At 36.0% G+C, this 22,354-nt stretch overlaps 1 protein-coding gene across 4 annotated transcripts in view; it reads left to right on the plus strand.

Annotated features, from left to right (window-relative positions):
- Positions 1-22,354, plus strand: part of LOC127850315 (coiled-coil alpha-helical rod protein 1-like) — a 68,741-nt gene that overhangs the window by 7,898 nt on the left and 38,489 nt on the right. For 3 of the 4 annotated variants that reach the window (XM_052383272.1, XM_052383276.1, XM_052383274.1), the window contains exons 2-11: positions 1,719-1,845; positions 2,641-2,692; positions 3,846-4,037; positions 4,527-4,601; positions 8,796-8,983; positions 9,515-9,650; positions 10,246-10,353; positions 15,346-15,395; positions 17,883-17,970; positions 21,023-21,133. In XM_052383272.1, the coding sequence (XP_052239232.1) occupies positions 1,719-1,845; positions 2,641-2,692; positions 3,846-4,037; positions 4,527-4,601; positions 8,796-8,983; positions 9,515-9,650; positions 10,246-10,353; positions 15,346-15,395; positions 17,883-17,970; positions 21,023-21,133 (1,127 nt within the window). The remainder of the gene's footprint in view (positions 1-1,718; positions 1,846-2,640; positions 2,693-3,845; positions 4,038-4,526; positions 4,602-8,795; positions 8,984-9,514; positions 9,651-10,245; positions 10,354-15,345; positions 15,396-17,882; positions 17,971-21,022; positions 21,134-22,354) is intronic. The other variant, XM_052383273.1, reaches the window with a different exon arrangement.

The raw sequence follows: 22,354 nt of genomic DNA on the forward strand, positions 1-22,354 counted from the left end.
TGATGGGACCAGACCCAGCCCTCATGGACATGACACCTTGTACTAAGCACTGGCAGCAGAAAAAGCGCCGAAAAAAAAGGATCTTTGCCGAATACTAGCTAAAGAAACTTCAGGGTACAGTTTATATAGTATTGACATACAAATGTACCTGCGCCAGTCAAAAATCATATAAAGCGACATTTAAAGTTATGGTAGCCAGAACTAGCCGAATACAAACCCAGAGCCACTGCTAAGAAAGTGTAAAAGTAACTATGATTTACTGACTACAACTTGTTTATAATGTTAAATATAAGTTTTATTGAGTTAAGAACAGTACTGTCACTGTTGAAACAATACAACGAATGTGATTTAACATTGCACAAGGAATGTGCTATTGTTTGTTAAATTGTTATAATGAGCAAATGACTGTTTTGTCACAGAAAGATGGAACTACCTGTTCTTCAATTGAAATTCAGAATACATAACTATATGGAGGTAAGTTTTTGAGAAGCTAAATGAATGTTTTATTGCAATTACCCTATTCAATTGTTTGTTTTGGTACAAATACCCAAATATTTTTAATATGAGCGGGTATCATACCTTTGGATACCCAATCACTTTATTCATTACCCAATTCATTCTTACATGTATTTTGAAGGGTATTACCCAATTACCCAAAAAAGCTTATCTGTAGCTCTGAAAAAGTGTGATTTCCTAGTTTCAAAATAATTGAGTTCATGCCAAAACAAAGAGGAGGTAACAATATCACTTATATTCATTTGTACTGAAAGTGATTCTGAGCTGAAAAGTGCTCATAAGGTAGAGCTGTGTGAGATGTTCAAAAACAAGAAAAATCTTTTGTAAATTGATCCTTGGTGATTATGAACTGATAAATTTGGTATTTATGCCATTCCAAACATATAAAAGAGTCATAATGAAAAGTAATAACAATGCTTAGGTGTGCATTTAATGAATTTTACAGCGAAGATTTGATAAAATTGCAGATAATTAGTTTTATGTGTCAATATTTGTTGGTACAAAATCACAATTAATGCCATTTTTATTGAAAACTCTAAATCCTTATTTGACCAGAACTTGTCCAAGAACTGATGGTGGAACATTTTTTGTCATCACACATCACTGAAGATTTTGAGTGTTGCAGCTTTCAAGCAATGAAAAAAGCCTGTTTAGCTTAGATATTTGTTTTTCTTTAAAAATGTATACCTGTATAACACTCAGCTTCTACATATGTTCATTTTTTATAACACTTCTTTTTTAGATGCATTAACAACTTCAACCATAATATATATTCATTTTACACTTATTCTCAATAGTCTCCCTGTGCGTTTTTCCCTTAATTCTACATCAATTAAAGGCGGCAATCGCGCAGTCTTGTCAGCTGTTCACTTTGAAGTCACACAAGGTTTCGTGGTCTGTTGAGTGGACAGGGAAGTGTCTGACCTGACTGCACAGATGTGCAGGCTAGGCTGGAGCTAGGCTGGCTGAAAATGGCATAAGGCCAATTTTTGCACGTTGTGGCTTATCTACAAAACTAAACCATGCGCGTTGGCAGATGATTATTATTTGACTATTATCAAGGTGTATGTGTCTGTAATGTGCATCTGTAAGAACCAATCATAAGTAATTTCGGATTGTAGATTGCCCAACTAGTGTTCTATTGCAATCCTACTCACAGCTTACTTTTACTAACAGGTTTACATTATTGTTTCTGATTTCAGTCATGAATATGAACTTACTGCCGCCCTCAGCATTTGAACGTAAAACAAGTTCTGCTGATCCATGGAAGGAAATAGCAAAAGCCACAGAGGAAATGGCCAAACTCAAGATTGAAAATTCCAAACTGAAGTAAATTTTATTAAGGTCATTTCACAGTTACAAGCTCGCTGTACATGTAACAACTGTTAAAAAAAGCATTCCAAAAATTGATTTGATTATTGGCCCTTTAACTCATTTTCCAGTTAATTTTCCCCCTTTCCGGTGGGTCTGAATGAAGGCCCCATTCCCATTCTGAGAAAAACAATTCCTAAACCATTCAAGACGAACTAAAAAATGTTTTTTTCAATTTCCATTTAAAATGAGAAAAATCAAATAATTCATGGAATAAAGATATTCTTTTGTTTATTTTCATCTTTACATTTTTATATAATAATTATAGATAATTTAAATGCATAATTTTATTTTCATTTCTTTATGTGCCCGGTATATGATTTATGTCAATTGTGACTGTATAACCAATTAAAAGGTTTATTCAATGGTTATCATTTATTAATGTATTGTTTAAATTAATTCATTTGTGCAATTGATTTTTTTCCAGAAATGGAGAATTTCAAGTTGCACTATTCCAGATTTTCCTAAATTCCCAAAATGCTGGGAAAAAAACCTTTTGTCTATAATTTGTTGGAAAACTTAAGATAAAGGGCTTGTTATACACTGTATAACCAGAAAACTGTCACAAATGAGATATCGCACATAAACAAACATGTTTAAATTTTTTGAATTTTGTTGGGTAAGAAGCTGAAATGTCAAAATGTTGCACTTATTACCCAGTTAGATTCTAAACTTTATTAGAGTTTTTAAAGTGCTTCTCATGACTTGTTTCTCTTGTTGCTGTTGACTTATTTGTGGTATTGAATATTGCAGAGAGGCCCAAGTTATCAAAGAGACTCCTGCCACTCCAACTCCGCATGCCCAGGTATGCGTCTGTTTAGTTTTGAACCGTTGACTTTTTATGTTGCATATTTCTGACGCTTTGGGAAGTGTAGATATGTTGATATGGGTGTCATTTGCTGCAAAGATATCTCTTCTATTTTTGCAAATACAACATGTATTTTGTTTTTATCATTGGCTGTAAAAGGGCAGTTCTTGTATAAGTAATTTTGTTTGGCCCCTGCCCCCAGAATTTTAAGGTAGGTCAGTTGTCATTTACTAGTATTTAAATGCCAATTATTTTCCCCAAAATTACAGGTTTTTACAGGCTAATTCCCAATGGCAAAAAGTAACTTTTTTTCCCAATAATCTTACCAAAAAGATGCCAAACTTGTCCAAAAAACTAAAGATTTGGTTTATTGAGTTTATTACACAATGGTATAATTCTGTAGCGCTTTATAATTTACATTTAAAAATGCAATAAACATGCACTTATAACTTTTCATTTTTCCCGATTTCATGATTGATACTGCTCTTTTTCCCAATCCAAAAGGGACAGGCTGTAAAATATAAAGCAAAAAAAATCACTTTAGTGCTTGATTGAGGTCAACTTTTAAAATTGCCCCAAAAAAGTGTGAGTAGGTTATCTGACTGCAGTAATAAAGCTAAAATTGTGATAACCTCTGAAAGCATATGAGCCTCATTCTGGGAAAACTGGGCTTAATGCATGTGTGGAAAGTATCGTCCTAGATAAGCTTATCAGGAAAACACTTTGCTTTTATGGAATTGTTCGTTTAAACCTTTACTACTTAGATACGTATTTTGACGCATGTGTAGTAGCATAGAAAGTAAAATTTAATTAAACACATTTATTACTAAATTCAAGATTTAAAGCTTCATTTCCAACCCTTAGATACTGATGAGCAGCAAACAGCATAAAACCTGAAAAGACTGCGAGTTGCTCGCAAGCTATTCTGGTTTTAGGCTGTTTGCACATAGCCATTTTCGTTTTGCCCCTAAGTGGGAAAGGGTTAAAGGAATTTAAAAAAAAAAAAGGAAAACCAGTATAGGCAGACAGTGTCGTCCATGATTAGCCTGTGCAGAATGCGCAGTCTTATTTGGGAAAACACTACACACATGGATAAGCCCAGTTTTCCGAGAGCGAAGCTTGTATATTATCAAAACTCTTGCTATTCAAGCAGGAAACAGTTCAGCGTCCACCTCCAGACGTGTGTAAATACCAGTCCAAGATGAAGGATGATTATAAATATGTGGATGAGCTGATCAACAAACAAGCCTGTGAAATAGCCGAACTGAAGAATGAACTGCGCAGCCTACGCTGCCAACATAGAGAGGAGATCCCTGACTTGGAGCGACAGATGACTGTTAAGGTGAAACTCATTATTTTGTAGAAAATAACCCTTCTTGAATGCAGAGCTAAATTCCCATTGGTAATCTTAAACTGTTGTTTGCAAATATGGGATGTAAAACCACTAGGATGTAAAACCACTGAACCCATCAGATGTTCAACATAGCTTTATATTTGTCAATCAACAACTATGAATTAAAATTATTTCTTAAATAACTTTTGTATATAGATCCGATTCAAAATGTTTCTTTCTCTGTGAAAAAATCTAGTTTAATGCAAGTGCAGTCTGCACATGCTAATGAGTGACAACACTTAGATATTTATGGAAGTTTTTAGTTAAAAGAAGCATTTTGTAAACATAAATCTAGGCGGAAAGTGTCAACCCTGATTAGCTTTTGCAGACTGCACAGGCCCATCTGGGACAACACTTTATACACATGCATTAAGTCCCATTTTCCACAGCAAGGCTCAAACGTGAATCATGAATTCAGCTCTGTGATTTTTTATGTAGGACCGGGAGAGTGCCCACAGACTCGCCAGCCTAGAGGTGGAGCTAAAATCAGCGGAGGACAGATATCAATGTCAGGTAACCAGTCTATCTTATATTGGGACCTGTTAGAATGAGAAGTTACCAGTCTTGCTACGTTGAATGTAAGGTAACCAGTTTAAGCTGAGGTCTCAAATGAATGTTGATGGAAGCTTATGACTTGTAGGAATATAAGGTCTCTCGTCTTACACAAAGGTATTGGGCACGTGGTAAATTCACTAAAACACTATCTATGTGTCATGAAACAACATTTTGCATCACTTTGACAAAAAAAAATCTGATATTATATATATTATCAGAAATTTATTTTTAGCTCCACTGGCCAGAGGCCAGCGTATGTCATGGTCCTGTGTCCGTTGTGCGTGCCTGTGTCCGTGCGTGCGTTAACTTTTTCTTTAAACATCTTCTCCTAAACTACAAGTCCAATTCTGATAAAACTTCTCACAAATGTTCCTGGGATGAACCTCTTTCAAATTTGTTCAAATTGTGCCCCTGGGGTCAAATTTGACCCCTCCCGGGGGTCAATAAATTGAACATATGCTTATATAAAGCCTATTTTGTGCAAACTTTAAAAATCTTTTTGTCCATAACCATTGGGCCTAGTGCTACCACATTTGGTATGTAGTGACATTTAATAGTTCTCTACTTAGTTTGTTCAAATTATGCCCCTGGGGTCAAATTTGACCCTGCCCCGGGGTCACAAAAATGAACATACGCTTAAATAAGGTCTATTTTGTGCAAACTTTAAAAATCTTTTTGTTCATAATCTTATGGCATAGGGCTACCAAATTTGGTATGTAGTGACATCTAATAGTCCTCTACCAAGTTTGTTCAAATTAAGCTTATGGGATCAAATTTGACCGTTCTCCAGGGGTCACAAAATTGAACTTATGCTTATATTGCCAATTTTGTGCAAACTTAAAAATCTCATTGTCCATAACCATTGGGCCTATTTCTACCAAATTTGGTATGTATTAAAATCTTAAAGTTCTCTACCAAGTTTTTTCAACTTATGCCACTGGGGTCAAATTTGACCCTGCCCCGGGGGTCACAAAAATGAACATATGCTTAAATAAGGCCTATTTTGTGCAAACTTTAAAAATCTTCTTGTTCATAATTATAGAGCCTAGGGCTACTAAATTTGGTATGTAGTGACATCTAATAGTCCTCTACTAAATTTGTTCAAATTATTCCTCTGGGCTCATATTTGACCCTGCCGCGGGGGTCACAAAATTGAACATATGCTTATATAAAGCCTCTTTTGTGTCAACTTTAAAAATCTTCCTGTCCATAACCATTGGTCTTAGGGCTACCAAATTTGGTATGTAGTGACATCTTATAGTTCTCTACCAAGTTTGTTTAAATTATGCCCCTGGGGCAAAATTTATCCCTTGAAGGCTCCCATTAAAAAGTTGTTCAAGAAAATTTGATTCGTCAAAAAACATGGCCATAGGAAGTCGTTGAACTTTGCATGTTTATGCGTTTTTGCTTTTATTCATTATGGGATGAATAAACTATTTATTCTCAAACTAAAAGTTTATCAACATACTCTTGGAATAACTTTTTAATTATAAGAGATAAATGCATACATGTTGAGCGTGCAAGGTAGACCAACATGTTAACTATCCATAAATGTTAACCCTTTACCAAATGACACATTTTGGACTGCCCCAAATTGAAAGAGATTGCAGACGAGAAATAATATTGTAAAGGACAAATTGGCTGGGTGGGGTAGAAACCATTGTGATAAAAGGAGAAATTGCTCATTATAAGCAATTTCTCCTTTTTGAAACTGGAAGTCCTGTTTTCAAAACGAAAAAAAACTCTTCAGAAGGAGTTATGGTCTATTGGAAGGTCAAGAATGGCATTTGGTACTTAATTAACTCATATCTACAAAGAAATTAAATTTATAAGCTTTTTTTGCCATTAATATGATAACCCATCAGTTCAAAAGCTGATCCAAAACATTTCTGCATATGGGTGGACCAGTCTAAGACGTTGTTTACATAATTAGTTCCAAGGTCACAACAACAGCAACAAACCTACATGCATGCATGGGAATCAAGTCTTTTTGCGTCCGTTTGTAGACATTATCTTTACTTTTTGAAGAATGGGAGATGTTAATCAATAAAAAATCTATCAATACATGTAAGCAAATGCACAACTATTTATTTTATTTTTTGAAAATCAATGTTTATACAGACCATCGGAAATTGGGTCACGAAGCTGTGGGAAAAAATGTTGATTTTGTTGTTTTCTTCTGATTTTTCTTGTAAACATGAGATAAAACCCTGTCATTTAGTGCCATTTTAGATCAGATGGTGACTGCTTACAAAGGAATTGAAGTAAGAACATGTTTTATGCATGTTTTTCTTATAAACTGAAAAAAGTCGGGTTTTATTTAAATATGTCAAAAGTGACCATATATCCGGATAAAAATATTTCGGATGACATGTTAATTTCATTTTTTTTTTGTAGTGTTTAAACCAGTTTAATAATATCTTATTAGTTTTAAAAACACAACTTCCATGAACATAATTATTTCAAGAAAAGTCAATATGTGATACTTTGTGTGCCATGTGTCCCCACCCCACACCCACTACATATCTGAAGGGGGTTCTTAAGATTTGAAAAGATAAAATGGTTAAAATTCAAACAACATAATTTTTTTTTTAATGACATCATTTTATGATTTATAAACAGATTGCAAACAATATTTGTTCAAGATAAACTTAACAACATTGAAATAAGTAATTTTAATATTCAGTAGCAAAAAAGTAAGGAGAATCCAACTTAAAAAAAGATGTATCTATTAAAAGTATATTCTACCAATGCAGTGAACAATCCCCTTGTTTATAACATGACTGGGGCTCAGTCTATTACTAGCAACCTATCAGAGAATAGATCAGATACCTTATTTCAATATATGGCAATCCTAGTATTTTTCAAAAACAAACATGACAGGTCACAAACGTCAGATGGAAAAAGTAAAGGAAAGTTAGGTCAAGCTAATTTTTTTTTTGGTCATATCTCTTTAAACCTCACGCCATATGCAAGTAGTGTTGCCATAATGGCAACATCTTGATGAATTATAATTCAATTTTTTGTCAGTTAAACATTTACTTTGTTTAACAAACAACCTCTACAAAGTTATCATTCCTACTGCCTTTCGGCACTTCATGAACCTGAAAAACTCGTAACTTTATGTTTCCTCAGGCAAATATCTTCTTCGTACAATAAACAATTTCTTCACAACGTTAAATATCCTGCTACACTCAATAATGCCTCAAGAATTAAGTTGAGTTCAGGTGATCTACGTCATTAGGTATTTTTTCATATGTCATGAACTATATAAGTAACAGAAACTTTGAAACCTACAAACTCTTATGGGAATTTTGGAAAAAGATTCATGATTGAATGAAGGAACTTCCATTTATCTTGTAGAACATGCGCAGATTTGATCTTCAGCATCTAAAAATATGTGAAATAGAAAGAACGACAATATCTTTTGGAGAGATAAATGTACCTACGTTATAAGCAAAGGACATGTGCGACAATACCCGGGCTTCTTAGTCTGTTTAGTTAACACCGTAGTAATGTTTTCCATAAATAAAAATGCTCACCCTTCCAACATTAAGGGCCCAGTGGGACGAGGGATAGAAAGAGAAAGTCACATGCTTGAGTACATTTCAACCCATGCGCAATGCACGCTTTTTTTGCATAAAAAAACGTGGAGCGATACAAGGCCATCATGGCCCTCTTGTTTGTCAACGTGATGAAAAATGTTGTTTTATGACATATTGATAGTGTTTCAGTGAATTTACAACGCGCCCAATACCTGTGGTCTTACAATGTTGAGGTCTGGTAAACAATCTTATTTAGCTGAATTTTAGATAACCAGTCAATTAGCTGAGGCATCTATGAGTGCTCAAAAGTTATAATAGCAACACAAAGGTTAACCATTTTCCACTTAGATACGTATTTTTACGCATTTGTAGTCCCTATGAAAGTTAAATTTCATTACAAATTTTTCTTACTAGATTCAAGTTTTAAAGGCTTCATTTCCAACACTAAGATGATGAGCAGCAAACAGCATAAAACCTGAACAGACTGTGAGTTACTCACAGGCTGTTCTGGTTTTATGCTGTTTACACATAGCCATTTTCACTTTGCTTCTGACAGGGAAAGGGTTTAAGTTTTTTTACTTTTACACAAATTCTGTGTCCGCTTCAGGTTGAGAAACTGAGTCGAGAGCACGAGCGAGAGGAGGACGAACTACAGGGCATTGTCTCGAGACTAAGGGATGAGCTAGAAACATCGAGCTTGAAGTCTCGAGACCGAGTCTCTGAGCTTGGGACTCGGTATGAGCAGCTAAAGGAGAGCAGTGAGCAACAAATAGGAGAGCTGACTGAGGATCTCAAGTGAGCTTTCATGTCTTTGGAAATGATAAAGTGGCAGCCCAGATTGGTCTGTGCAGTCTGTACAGGTTTACCAGGGACAGCACTTTGGTTTAATGGAAGTTTTTGTTAAAGGGAGTTGTTTTCTAAAGAAAATCAAGTCAACAGTGAATGTGTGGTGCCTGATTAGCCTGTGTAGATTGAATTAAGCTGGGTTTTCCAGAGCAAGGCTTCATTGTTATTTTCAAGTTGACTGTTGCATATTATATATTCATGTGTGTTATTACAGCTAACTCTTAGGAATTCCTGCTTTTCATCAGATATTTAGAAAAACAATATAGCTATGCATCATTTGCAGTTGATATGGTGGTAAAAACCATTCAAAACTAATACTAGCTTCTTAATTTTATGTCTGTAATGGAAAAAGCAGCAATTCAAATTTTGATAAAGTTAGGAAGTCGGGTATTTCCGTTCTCACGATTTTAACTACTGTTAAAACACAGAATTGTGTGGCTGTTTTGAAAATGCAGTAGTAGTACTTGTTTGTTTCTCCAGATTTAAGCTGGGCCTGATTGAAGAGCTGCAGGCCCAGCTGTTGAAGTTGAAGAAATACATCGGGGATACAGAGAACTTGCCAAAACCATCAGAAATTGTCAGGAAAGAAAAGGAATCATTGGCCTCAAAAGTTAAGGTAAGCAATTTTAGTGCGACGAACCATTAATGCTATTTTTCCAGAGTTACACAGCATATATATAATATTGTATACTTATAGTTATAATAAAATTTAATACAAAATTCCATAAAAATATGGGCCTTTTGGCCTTCAATTCATCAGGCAAGGAATAGCCAACCTCCCCTGAAATCTGAAAAATGCTGCAGACAATATAATTATATTTCAAGCTGAAATGCATTCGAAGAAAATACATTATTGTAAAGGTTTGTTGTAGGTTTATTAAATGCAATGATTTCCATTTTGTTACTATGACTGATGAAAATTGTTTGTGTCGCATGTTGTAGCATTTGAGTCTCCTGAATGCATGTGCGTAAAGTGTATTCGCAGCAACTGCACAGGTTCATTAGGAATTACACTTTCCGTGTTTATTAAACTTTTGATTTGAAATAACATTCTTCTAAATAAAAATCTAGTTAAGGTGGAAAGTTTCATCCCTGATTAGCATGTGCAGACTGCACTGGGTAATCTGAGACAACATGTAATGCACATGCATTAAACCCTGTTTTCCCACAATGGAGCTCATTTGTGAAGTTGCTGCGGGTTCTCTGTACAGAGTTATGAAGAGGAAGTAGATCACCTAAAGTCCACGGCGAGCTTGCTCAACATCCGCTTGAACTCCCTCAACGAGATACTCAGGCTACAAGAGCAGGACATAGCCAAGGTAGGAGCAGGACATAGCCAAGGTAGGAGCAGGACATAGCCAAGGTAGGAGCAGGACATAGTCAAAGTAGGAGCAGGACATAGCCACGGTAGGAGCAGAACATAGCCAAAGTAGGAGCAGGACATGGCCAAAGTAGGAGCAGGACATAGCCAAGGTAGGAGCAGAACATGGCCAATTTAGGAGGAGGACATGGCCAAGGTAGGAGGAGGACATAGGGAAGGTAGGGGTAGGACATGGCCAAGATAGTAGCAGGACATGACCAAGGTAGGAGCAGGACATGCCCAAGGTAGGAGCAGGATATAGCCAAGGTAGGAGCAGGACATGGCCAAGGTAGAGCCAGGACATAGCCAAGGTAGGAGCTGGACATAGCCAAGGTATGAGCAGGACATTGTCAAGGTATGAGCAGGACATGGCCAAGGTAGGAAGAGGCCATAGCCAAGGTAGGAGCAGGACATGGCCAAGGTAGGAGCAGGACATGGCCAAGGAAGAAGCTGGAAATAGACAAGGTAGGAGCAGGACATAGGCAAGGTAGGAGTAAGACCAAGCCGAGGTAAGAGCAGGATATAGCCAAGGAATGAGCAAGACAAAGCCGAGGTAAGAGCAGGACATAGCCAAGGTAGGAGCAAGACAAAGCCGAGGTAAGAGCAGGACATAGCCAAGGTAGGAGCAAGACAAAGAAGAGGTAAGAGCAGGACATAGTCAAGGTAGGAGCAAGACAAAGTCGAGGTAAGAGCAGGACATAGCCAAGGTAGGAGCAAGACAAAGCCGACATAAGAGCAGGACATAGCCAAGGTAGGAGCAAAACAAAGCCAAGGTAGGAGCAAGACATAGCCAAGGTACTATAGTCACACAGGAGCCTGCGTAATCACTTGACAAATCATTTTTGTGAAAATTGCTTGTTTGAATTGTTTATTGCAACCCTGCATTTGCTATAGGGGTTTTCAACTCATGGGAACAACTCAAAACATTTGACTTTCAAAATCCTGTTTGTAAGAAAGAGTATTTGCATGTTTTCATGTTGTTCGTCAACAGTCATCCGTAAACTTCTCCTCCATATGGCAATTTCTCTTAAATTACTGGGCAGATTTGAACCAAACTTCTAAGAAATGGTCCTTGGATGACAATCTTTCTCAGTTGGTTATATTGTTATGGTCTGCTGCCTATTTAGGTCACTTTGAGCTAAAAATATATGTTTAAAATTAAAACTTAAAAAATCTCTGCATCTAAAAGGGTCAGGGGTTTAATATTTGTTGTCTACCATTGTATAGCGATCCACTACTAAGATTGTTCATATCAGCTTGCATGCTTTATAAAAAACATATATACTAAATAACTTTTTAAAAGTTGTTGAAACTGCAATGAAAGCTGTTTAAATATTTGGTGTGTAGCAGCCTAATGTGGTCCTCTCTTTCATTTATACAAACTATGAAACTGGGGTAAAAACTGGTCACGCCAAAAGGGTCACATGATTTTTATAGACTTTAGTAGTACAATTTTGTTTTAATCTTCTCTGAAGCACAAGGCAAAGAGGTATAATTTTTGGGAATATATTTGTTATATCATATATCGGGCCTCTTCTATGTTTGTTTAGATTATTCTAATCATTTCCCAGGGTTTGAAATTGGCCACTCATAAATACACTGGTGAACTATCTAGGGCCATCTTGGCGCTCTTGTTGTATTTCAATATAGTAAGGTTCTGATGAATTGAAATGCACAGATTGTGAAGGAGGTAATGCCTTCAATCTTGTTGCTATGGAAACACAGTACAAAGCAATCACAGCTTCAGCCAGTTTTGACAATTTTTACGTCTGGCCCAGTATTCACCAACCTATTTTTAGACTTCAACTTAATAAATAAAGATTATTCTTAAAGCTGAAATGGTTAACTCCTATATAGAGAATAATAGGTTAGTGATGATTATAGATCAGGTTTATCATGTGAGGCTTAGAAAACAAAAAGCACGAGCCTTGGCGAGTGCTTTTTCGTTTTCGTGCCGAGCATGATAAACCTGATCTATAATCAACACTAACCTATTATTCTATTTATCCCACTTTTTATTCAGTAAACTATTTTTATTTAAACAAAATAAGTTTTCATGAGTGTTTGTCGTACTTTGATAATGACTGTAGTGTAACCAAGGTCAGTGTATTACTCCGCGTTCCAAAAATAACCGCTGATCAAATAATCATTTTTTTTTAAATCAGAATATCGTTCTGTAACAAAGTGTCGAGCGTTATTTATTACACTTTTAATCATATTGAATTGCAAATCTTTAAGTTTTATGATATCAATATGGCATTAAGTTGTTATATACAAGGAACTACATTTGTTTACAACGTAGCCTAACACCACACACAATTCACTTTCGATATCAAACTATCGAGTCGATCACGAGGTGCACAATATTTCCTTCTTTGTTATAATATGTGGTTATTTCGTGACAAAATAACAAAGATTACTTGGATTTAAGCTAATTATATACATTAACATTTTGAATGTTGAAAGTGGCACCAAAGAATTGTGAGGCAAAGTTGTTCGAACTAGAGAAAGACATTTGCAAGTGAAGTGACTGGGTGGGGCGAACATCAAGATCAACTTGTTCGACGGTAGACATCGGTTGTCTAGGCTGCATTTCGGCCATAGTTTCAGTGCGTGAAGGTGAACAAGAGGAATCTGTTGGATTGTTACATTTACTGGACTGAGCAAGAATGAACACTTTTGCTGCTGTTCAACAGATATGTTGGAATAATTGGTTATGGACTGGACATTTTTGTGCCCTGTTATGGCCATGGTTTCAGTGGGTGGAATGTTTGCATTTCGAAGTTTTTGGACCAGGAATTAGTATAAACGGGCAGTACCCGGCTCAAAATAACCACCCGAATATATGTTGTATTCGTCTTTATTATTATACGAATTCCATGTCACTGAAACATATATAAACATGGTATCAGACACTATATTATTATATGCAAAGTAACAAATATATAAAACATATCATGTGTGGCCTTTAACAAGTTACAATGAAATATATATAAAAGATCTGGTAACATGATAAATGGTACATATACAGCATAAACATACAATTACATGAGATCTCAACTCTTTCTCGTTCTCACTTACCATTTGTGGAATGTGTACGGAACTCTCTCTCAATCTTATACAATTCTCTGCGGGTGCTGTGCTACTGCTGCAAATAAGATTATACATGTGAAGAGTATGGGAAACTGTGAATTATAGGAATCGTTAGCACGTTTAGGATGGCAATGCTGCTTTTCTGAATTTAACCTAATTACTTATCAAATATGAGTTATATCAACTCACAACATAAATACAACTCAATGCAAATACAAGAAAGAGTAAATGCAAACAGGTAGAAATAGAACTAACCTTATATTGAAGTAATGGCAACTCTGTACTATAAATGTACATCTTAAAAGTAGATGTGTACAGCTCTGTGTTCAAGTTAGAAGTGACCAGAAGACAAAGGAAAGGGCGGGAAAATAACTGGTCAAGCCTGACTGAACAATTATATAAACTGGACATGTGTAACTCACATGCTTGACTGACTTTAACTCTAAGACTGGCCACAGGAGCACAGCTTAATAAGTAACCCAGGTAAACACAATGCGTTATATGGAAATAATAACATTTAAAACAGAACACATGAACAGAATCCGTGAAATGAATATTTCAACCCTGTTACATTAGCGAACTGAGTGGTTCGTTATTCTCTTGTGCTTGAGAAAGCCGGCGTCTTTTGCCATGGCCTTCAGCATCTGACCTAACTTGTTGACACCCAATTGTTGACGCAAGAATCACCGGGATGCAGTGTCATTTGTGCGTATTGCCAGGTAGAAAAGATGCTTTAAAGAAAAATCAGATGGACGCATATCCGAGTACATCTTGTAAATGAACACAGGATTTCTTGGTCCAGACGATTGTTTTCTACGGTCAAAGGGGAGCAACTCGAACTGACTTCTTCAAAGGGGAGCAACAACAACAGAACCTATTTGCATAGTGTTAAATTTACCTAATACTAGGTTTTAATGACAATAAATGACAAAAAACTCGTTTTTTTGCTACTTTCCTTTGTTTTAAGGTCATTAAGATTGACAAACATTTGAGATTGTTTTTATTATTGATGCACTTGGCAAACACAGGTGACGAGGTGCGTGGGAAAAAGTAGTCCCGGTTCGGCAGTTGATGACGTCATTTCGTGCCATTGATTATAGCCTTGCCGTTGATTATAGATGAAATTTAATCAACGGGGCTTTAATCAACCGATTTCGCTGTAAAAGTGGGATAAAAATTCATCATTCTACGTTTAGAACACAATGTAAATGATGTAAGCACCATTTTTAGCCTGTATAATGTATATTATGCAAACTTTGAGGTATATTTATTAATGCTAAGACTATTATTTATTCTTTAACCTGGTCTGTAAGATGGCCGAAAGGCTATAGAAATCATGCAGTTTTCACAATAGTGTTTAAAAGCGCTCCATTTAAAAATGGGTGGAAGTAAGAGCTGTGATCATCATACAAAATATTGAGACAGTGTGAACATTCAACACTTTTTTATGTCATAATGGTTCGGAAATTTATATTTTCTTTAAACCTGAATTTACAGATTCTGTTGAATTTTTATCCTATAATCTAATTTTAACCTTCATCCTAAGTAAACAATTGAGCATAAAAACACTTTAAGCCTAAAGTGGATTTGTGTTTAGAGAGGCTCACTTTAAACCAAAAATGTCAGGTTTAAAGGTAAAGTGTTTCGCCTTATTAGCCAGTGCTGAATGTACAGACTAACCTGGGACGACACTGTATGCACATGCAATTGCATTAAGTCCTGGTTTCCCAAAACGATGCTAATGTGAAAAATTATTGTGTTTTTAATGGTTACATTCCTGACCAGTCATATCTGTCTTTCTCTTGTACAGGTTATTGTTTAATTTAATATTCATATCATTTTTGTTATCTGTTTTCAGTGTCCTTCTGAAATTGAGAAATCAAAAATGGAAGGCCTCTTATTAACAAGGTATAACCAATTCATCCAGTCCCTAGAGCCCAACCTGGAACAACAGCTTTTGTACAATGACAGAACATATCTTACACTTTGTTCTTCTGTCAACATAAACACAGTTGTTTACAACAACACAATTTCCCAATAATTTTCTATAATTTTCGCAAATATCTCATGAACTTTACAACTTTACTTCCTCAAAAGCATTACAGTAAAATGTATCGAGTATCAAAAATTGTAAAAAAGCTCTTTTCGAAGAAACAAGGGAAAAATCCAATAACTTTTATTTTCAAATATAAAATTAATTACTAATAATTTCATGTAGCATGTATATTTACTAACGATTTCATCATTATTTAGCTCACCTGAGCAAAAGTTGCTCATGGTGATCTTTTGTTATCGTCTTTTGTACGACCTGCGGTGTGCATCGTCACCATTTGCCTTGTTAACACTTTAGAGGCCACATTTATTGTCCGATCTTCGTCAAACTTGGTCAAAAGATTTGTCCCAATGGCCGCTAGGGGCCATTCCTGTTCCTGTACTCATATTTGTACATATGAGACTTATTTGTGCAAAAGCAGGCCACATGCTTGTGCATAAAGTGAAGTTTGCACAGGCTAATCCTTATCAGGGCAAACTCTTAACTGTTTTTTTTATCAGAGGAGACTTCCTTTAAAGAAAAACAGAATAGTGGACTGCACAGGCTAATCTGAGATGACACTTCATGCACAAGCATAAAGCTCAGCTTTCCCAGAACGAGGCATAAATAACCCATTGGTCAAGTTGTCCACACCAAAGTATGAACTTGCCTAAGCCCACACCCTGTGAATTACTGTGTGTTAACCTTGTGAATTACTGTGTATTAAGCCTGTGAATTACTGTGTGTTAACCTTGTGAATTACTGTGTGTTAACCCTGTGAATTACTGTGTGTTAACCCTGTGAATTACTGTGTGTTAACCCTGTGAATTACTGTGTGTTAACCCTGTGAATTACTATGTGTTAACCCTGTGAATAACTCTGTGTTAACCCTGTGAATTACTGTGTGTTAACCCCGTGAATTACTCTGTGTTAACCCTGTGAATTACTAAACGTTTACCCTGTGAATTACTGTGTGTTAACCCTTCCCCCATAAGAATCAAAGTGAAAATGACTTTTGCAACCAGCATAAAAATAGAACAGCCTGTGAGTAACTTGAAATCTGTTCAGGTTTTATGCTGTTTACTTCTCATCTGTATCTAAGGTTTGGAAAGGAAGCCTTTTAAACTTGACTTTAGTAAGAAAGGTTTTTAAGTAAATTTTACTTTCTAAGGGAATACACATGGGTCAAAATACAAAAAAGTGTTCAATGGTTAAAGTGTTCCTCCTGAGCAAAAAGCAGAATACTCCTTGTTAGCCCACCTGTGTAGAACAAGTTCATGGTTAACTTATTGCCTTGTTAGCCCACCTGTGTAGAACAAGTTCATGGTTAACTTATTGCCTTGTTAGCCCACCTGTGTAGAACAAGTTCATGGTTAACTTATTGCCTTGTTAGCCCACCTGTGTAGAACAAGTTCATGGTTAACTTATTGCCTTGTTAGCCCACCTGTGTAGAACAAGTTCATGGTAAACTTATTGCCTTGTTAGCCCACCTGTGTAGAACAAGTTCATGGTTAACTTATTGCCTTGTTAGCCCACCTGTGTAGAACAAGTTCATGGTTAACTTATTGCCTTGTTAGCCCACCTGTGTAGAACAAGTTCATGGTTAACTTATTGCCTTGTTAGCCCACCTGTGTAGAACAAGTTCATGGTTAACTTATTGCCTTGTTAGCCCACCTGTGTAGAACAAGTTCATGGTTAACTTATTGCCTTGTTAGCCCACCTGTGTAGAACAAGTTCATGGTTAACTTATTGCCTTGTTAGCCCACCTGTGTAGAACAAGTTCATGGTTAACTTATTGCCTTGTTAGCCCACCTGTGTAGAACAAGTTCATGGTTAACTTATTGCCTTGTTAGCCCACCTGTGTAGAACAAGTTCATGGTTAACTTATTGCCTTGTTAGCCCACCTGTGTAGAACAAGTTCATGGTTAACTTATTGCCTTGTTAGCCCACCTGTGTAGAACAAGTTCATGGTTAACTTATTGCCTTGTTAGCCCACCTGTGTAGAACAAGTTCATGGTTAACTTATTGCCTTGTTAGCCCACCTGTGTAGAACAAGTTCATGGTTAACTTATTGCCTTGTTAGCCCACCTGTGTAGAACAAGTTCATGGTTAACTTATTGCCTTGTTAGCCCACCTGTGTAGAACAAGTTCATGGTTAACTTATTGCCTTGTCAATTGTCTGTTGTTTGCCTTCAGTAAACTTAATTTAATTAAAACAACATCTCCCCCCAAACAGCTAGGCAGATTTTAACGATTTTTCACAGGAACAATCATTGGGTGACACTCTTAAAAACTTGTTTAAATGGTTCCGGCCCACTGCATTTTTCAGTCAGCATTATATTTTGTCTGTTTGTCTCTTACAGATGGAGAGAGAAGGTGTTTGCACTGATGGTCCAGCAGAAATCAGCGGACATCTGCACCAAGAAAGACACCAGTAACTGGATGGCAAAGGTAGGTTAATCCCAATATTAGGTGAGTTGCATTGGCACAAAACTGTTGCCCATAGAATGTCAGGCTAAACAATGTGGTCAAGAGTTTTGTTTAGTATATAGGAGTAGGGTTTGGTTATGGGGTTGACCCCAAAAGAATCATGAGAATTACCATATTTTACCATGCATAGCGCGCAGTTTTTTTCCTTCAAATTTCAAAATAAAAATTCAGTGCGCGTAAAACATTGACACAACGCTTTCCTGGTTGCTAAATTGCAAAAAATCCATTTTGTAATGGTAAATCTTCACAATTGACGCGATATTTTTATTGCAGAAAGCTACACCCTATAATGTTATAGACTGAAGGGGCCGTTGTCGAAACAACAAAAAGCGGGAAAGGGTCGGAATGAACGGGGTAGTAACAGTTTTGACAAAAATTAAAAGATGAAAAAATGTCTTTGTTGAGGTTTTCACACTTCTTTATTGATTGTTTATTTAAAAAAATCGAGGTATATCGATCCCCGCGTTGTCGCGGTATTGTTTGTTAAAGTTTTTGTTGTCATGAAAACTCGTTGATTTACAACGCAAAAGTCTTATTTAAACTGACACTCATTATTTCAATCATATTTCTCAACTTCGCTTTTGCTTTATTTTGATAATTTAATCCAAAGTTTAATGTTAGCAATTCCAAAAATTTGCACTCTATGTGAATTGAAAGTTTGACGTCATCAAAGGAAAGCCGCTTCCTGTCTGAAGCAATAAAGCGACAAGTTTCTCGCCGACAAAATTGGCTTCCTTTGTCTAGCAATCAACATGCCGAACCAATCCTGTGTTTGTTTCTCAATGTCAATCATCCAATTAAATAATAGCACGTGCAAAGCTCCGCCTTCGAACCTTTTGCAGAGAACGGAGGTGGAGTTTAACGGTTCATTGAGCAAGTGTTATACGTAAGTTGAGTTCCGATTTGCCGAAATTACTCGGCCCTAAGCATTGAAACTACGAATACATTTATCAATGATTTTCCGATCTCTGCATTAATATGCTACCGTGCGAGTATACTACGTAGGTTACAGACCAACAATAGAGATATAGACTTGTTTTATTTTCTTTCAATAGAGACAAACTCATGTTATTTGTCTAATGGCTTTACGCCGATAACGCCAACTGTATGGAATTGAGAGTTCGGGTGTATTGTTTGTCTCACTATAAATACTGATCAACTAGACGCAGTGAAGGCGCGAAATACTGGGTCAAACTGGATTTAATGGGGAGCATCTCTTAATGGGGAAATATTTAAGTCGATGAAAAATAAGATGGGATCCACGGACGATTTGCGTAAAATTGGACATTGCGATGTTGCGGGTCTGCAGAAGACTAAGTCATATGATTTTGTGAGTGGCAGGTAATGAAAATGTTACACTGTTCAAATGTGAGGAATAGGTAATAGTGGTTCGAATTTAACGCGCAGGGGTCTTGAAAAAACACGGGCAGTGCGCGGCAGTAAGACATATACGGTGCTCTTGAGAGAATAATCTTAAAAATTGTCGAAAATATAGTGCTATGCAACCCATGCTCCTGATTGTATAAACGCTCCCTACTTTAAAACAAAAAATTAAGCGCCTGAAAAACTCTGGTTAAATGATTTCGCAATATAAGAATGGCGGCCATTTTTGGCCCAATTGTCAGGTTTTTGGTCTTGAAATTTTTTTTTTCTCCATTTTGGCTTTAAAAATCGCATGCGCGTTATACATGGGAGAGCGCTATACACGGTAAAATACAGTAACCTGTTCTAGAGATTAATCTTTTCTCACCGTTTTTTGCCCTATTAGATTTATTTCGATTAGTTTTAACCCATTTATTGCATTATTCATTCTAACGATAGAGTAACCTCTTTGCATGACCATTAGCAATATGGTTCAGTTTTCGGTGAAGCATAAAAGGCTTAATATAAAGGCGGGGCTTATGTAAGAAGCCAATTACAAACAATATTTTAACAGCAGCTTTAATAATTTAATTTATTTATTTATTGTACATTATTTATATATTTTTTGAAAGTTTTTTCATTTATTTGTTTATTTTATAAGGAATTTTAACCTGTTTTGTACGCAAGTGATTTAAACCGTTTATTTATTATGTTAGTTATTAAAAGCTTTTATTATTTAAATAAATAAATAGCAGTCAGCTGTTCATTAAATAATTTAACCTGTTTCTTTGTTATTCATAATGTATATGCTTCAGGAGACTTAATTGGACTCATCCAAGTGTTGTGGTTACAAAGATTACGAAAAGCACAACAATATTGTTATTTTTATAGCCGAATTGCACAATTACCAGATAAAAAATGTATGGTCAGTTTGGAATTTGTACAGCCCTTGCCTAGTGTGGTTTATTTTTGTTGCAGACTGCCAAACACAGCTTTTGTTGTTGACATTCAGCATGGTATTTCTGTAGGTGTTAAATTTATACTACTGTGACTTAAAAAATGTGTGAAACTAGTCTAAGCATAAGTAACAAATCAATAACCATCCACAAGGCCTCTTACTATTACTGGTCAAGACTTGATTTAACTGGCCAGTGAATACAAGTAAGGTTCTATAACAGAAGTTTTCCGATCATAAGAGTCAGTATTCTGGTGATATTTACTGGCCCACATACATTGCCAGTTTTATCTTGAAATTTTTGGAACGTTACATCATTTCAAACAAAGTCTTTCCAGGAATGGGTCTGTTTTCTGTCCTGCAGTTAAAGAAGGGCAATTGGCCCCGGTCTTGTGTTGAGTTGCACTGTGCTTATAAAAAACATAAGATATGAGCCTGGCTCTGTGAAAAGGGGGGTTTAATGCATAAGTGTAAAGTGTTGTCCCAGATTAGCCTGCACAGTCTGCACAGGCTAATCACTGATCAGGGACAACACTTTCCACCTATACTGGATTTTTGTCAAGAAGAGTATTCCTTTGAACACTAATTAGCATGTGCAGTTTACACAGGCTTATCTGGAACCACACTTTACTTGCATGCATTAAACCTCCTTTTTACACATCCCGGCTCATACAGAGTTTTAATGCCTCTTTGCAGGTACAAGGCTTGGAAGAGAAGTTGGCATCAGCCCACAACCAGGTAGACCAGCTCACACACACACTGTCAGACAGGGAGGCCCAGCTGGGGATGGAAAGGAAGAACTCACAGGTGAAATACTTTAATAGAGAAATGCACAATAGTATTGAATATAGAAAAGATATCTCACAGGTGTATGATTTTAAAGTCGGTATGCATGATTTTGTCAAATATTTATAAATTTATATAAAATGTGTAAAAAAAAATATTATACATATATTTCAATTAAAAGTAAAGCTAAGAAGAACATGTGTCGAAAAATGCGAAATAAGCCAGATATTTAATTATGAAATCGAAAATGTCTGTACAGTTGAATTCGCCAGTATGTATATTATGCATGTACGATGTGAATCTAAATTTAGTTTTACGGATCATTTTAATTTCCTGCAACAATATCTATTCATATGACACACAAACACTAACTCCGATTCTAATAAAAAGACGAATGCTTTTGTTATTGTAGGAAAATATGTACGAAATATCTTCGTCACAAGTGGCTCGGGGCGCTTATTAATCTTTGCTGCATTTTATGAAATTCGTCTTCAATGTATAATTTTTCTTGCCTATTTTGTGTTATTGTAACATATTTTTGACAAAATTTATCAATATTTAACGCTTTAACACATATCAAAATCATGCATGCCCGCTTTAATAGAAAATTACAGAATAGTATTTAATATAGAGTAGTTATTTCACAGGGGAATAACTTTAATAAAAAACTACAGAATAGCATTAAATATATAGAGAAGTTACTGTAAAACCATTAAATTTCGTGTGGTACGAATTTTCGTGGATTTCGTTGGTCTGCTGAACCACGAATTCAAGTACCAACGATTATTTATACATTTTAAATCCGAAATCGGTCATTTCCGAATGTCATTTTCGACATTTTCTTTTGTTGTCGGTTATCCGAGATACTTGTTTTTTGTAACCGTTACTTCACTTCAGTAGGTCACATTACACTATATCTTGACTAATTAAAATATTTCCGAATTGAAAATGTTAATGTAATTTTTTTTTAATCAAGCACGGTATTTAAACTGTTTATCAACTATTGTTCTCATTTACGTGAGGTCGTCAAATTAACAGTTTACAGATTTATCACATATGTCAATTAGTGCCAATTAAAGTTAAAAGAGACATAACGGTTTTCACACGTGTATTGTGGGGACTTAATTACTCAATTGTTACTACTAGGGGACTAATTGCGCTGAGAAATGCAAATATTGTCAAAACAACATTGATGGCAATTAGCGAGCGGGGACCCACAAGTGCGCCGCTATATCGCTCTTA

The sequence above is a fragment of the Dreissena polymorpha genome, chromosome 11 (assembly GCF_020536995.1).
Source record: "Dreissena polymorpha isolate Duluth1 chromosome 11, UMN_Dpol_1.0, whole genome shotgun sequence".
Classification (NCBI taxonomy): domain Eukaryota; kingdom Metazoa; phylum Mollusca; class Bivalvia; order Myida; family Dreissenidae; genus Dreissena; species Dreissena polymorpha.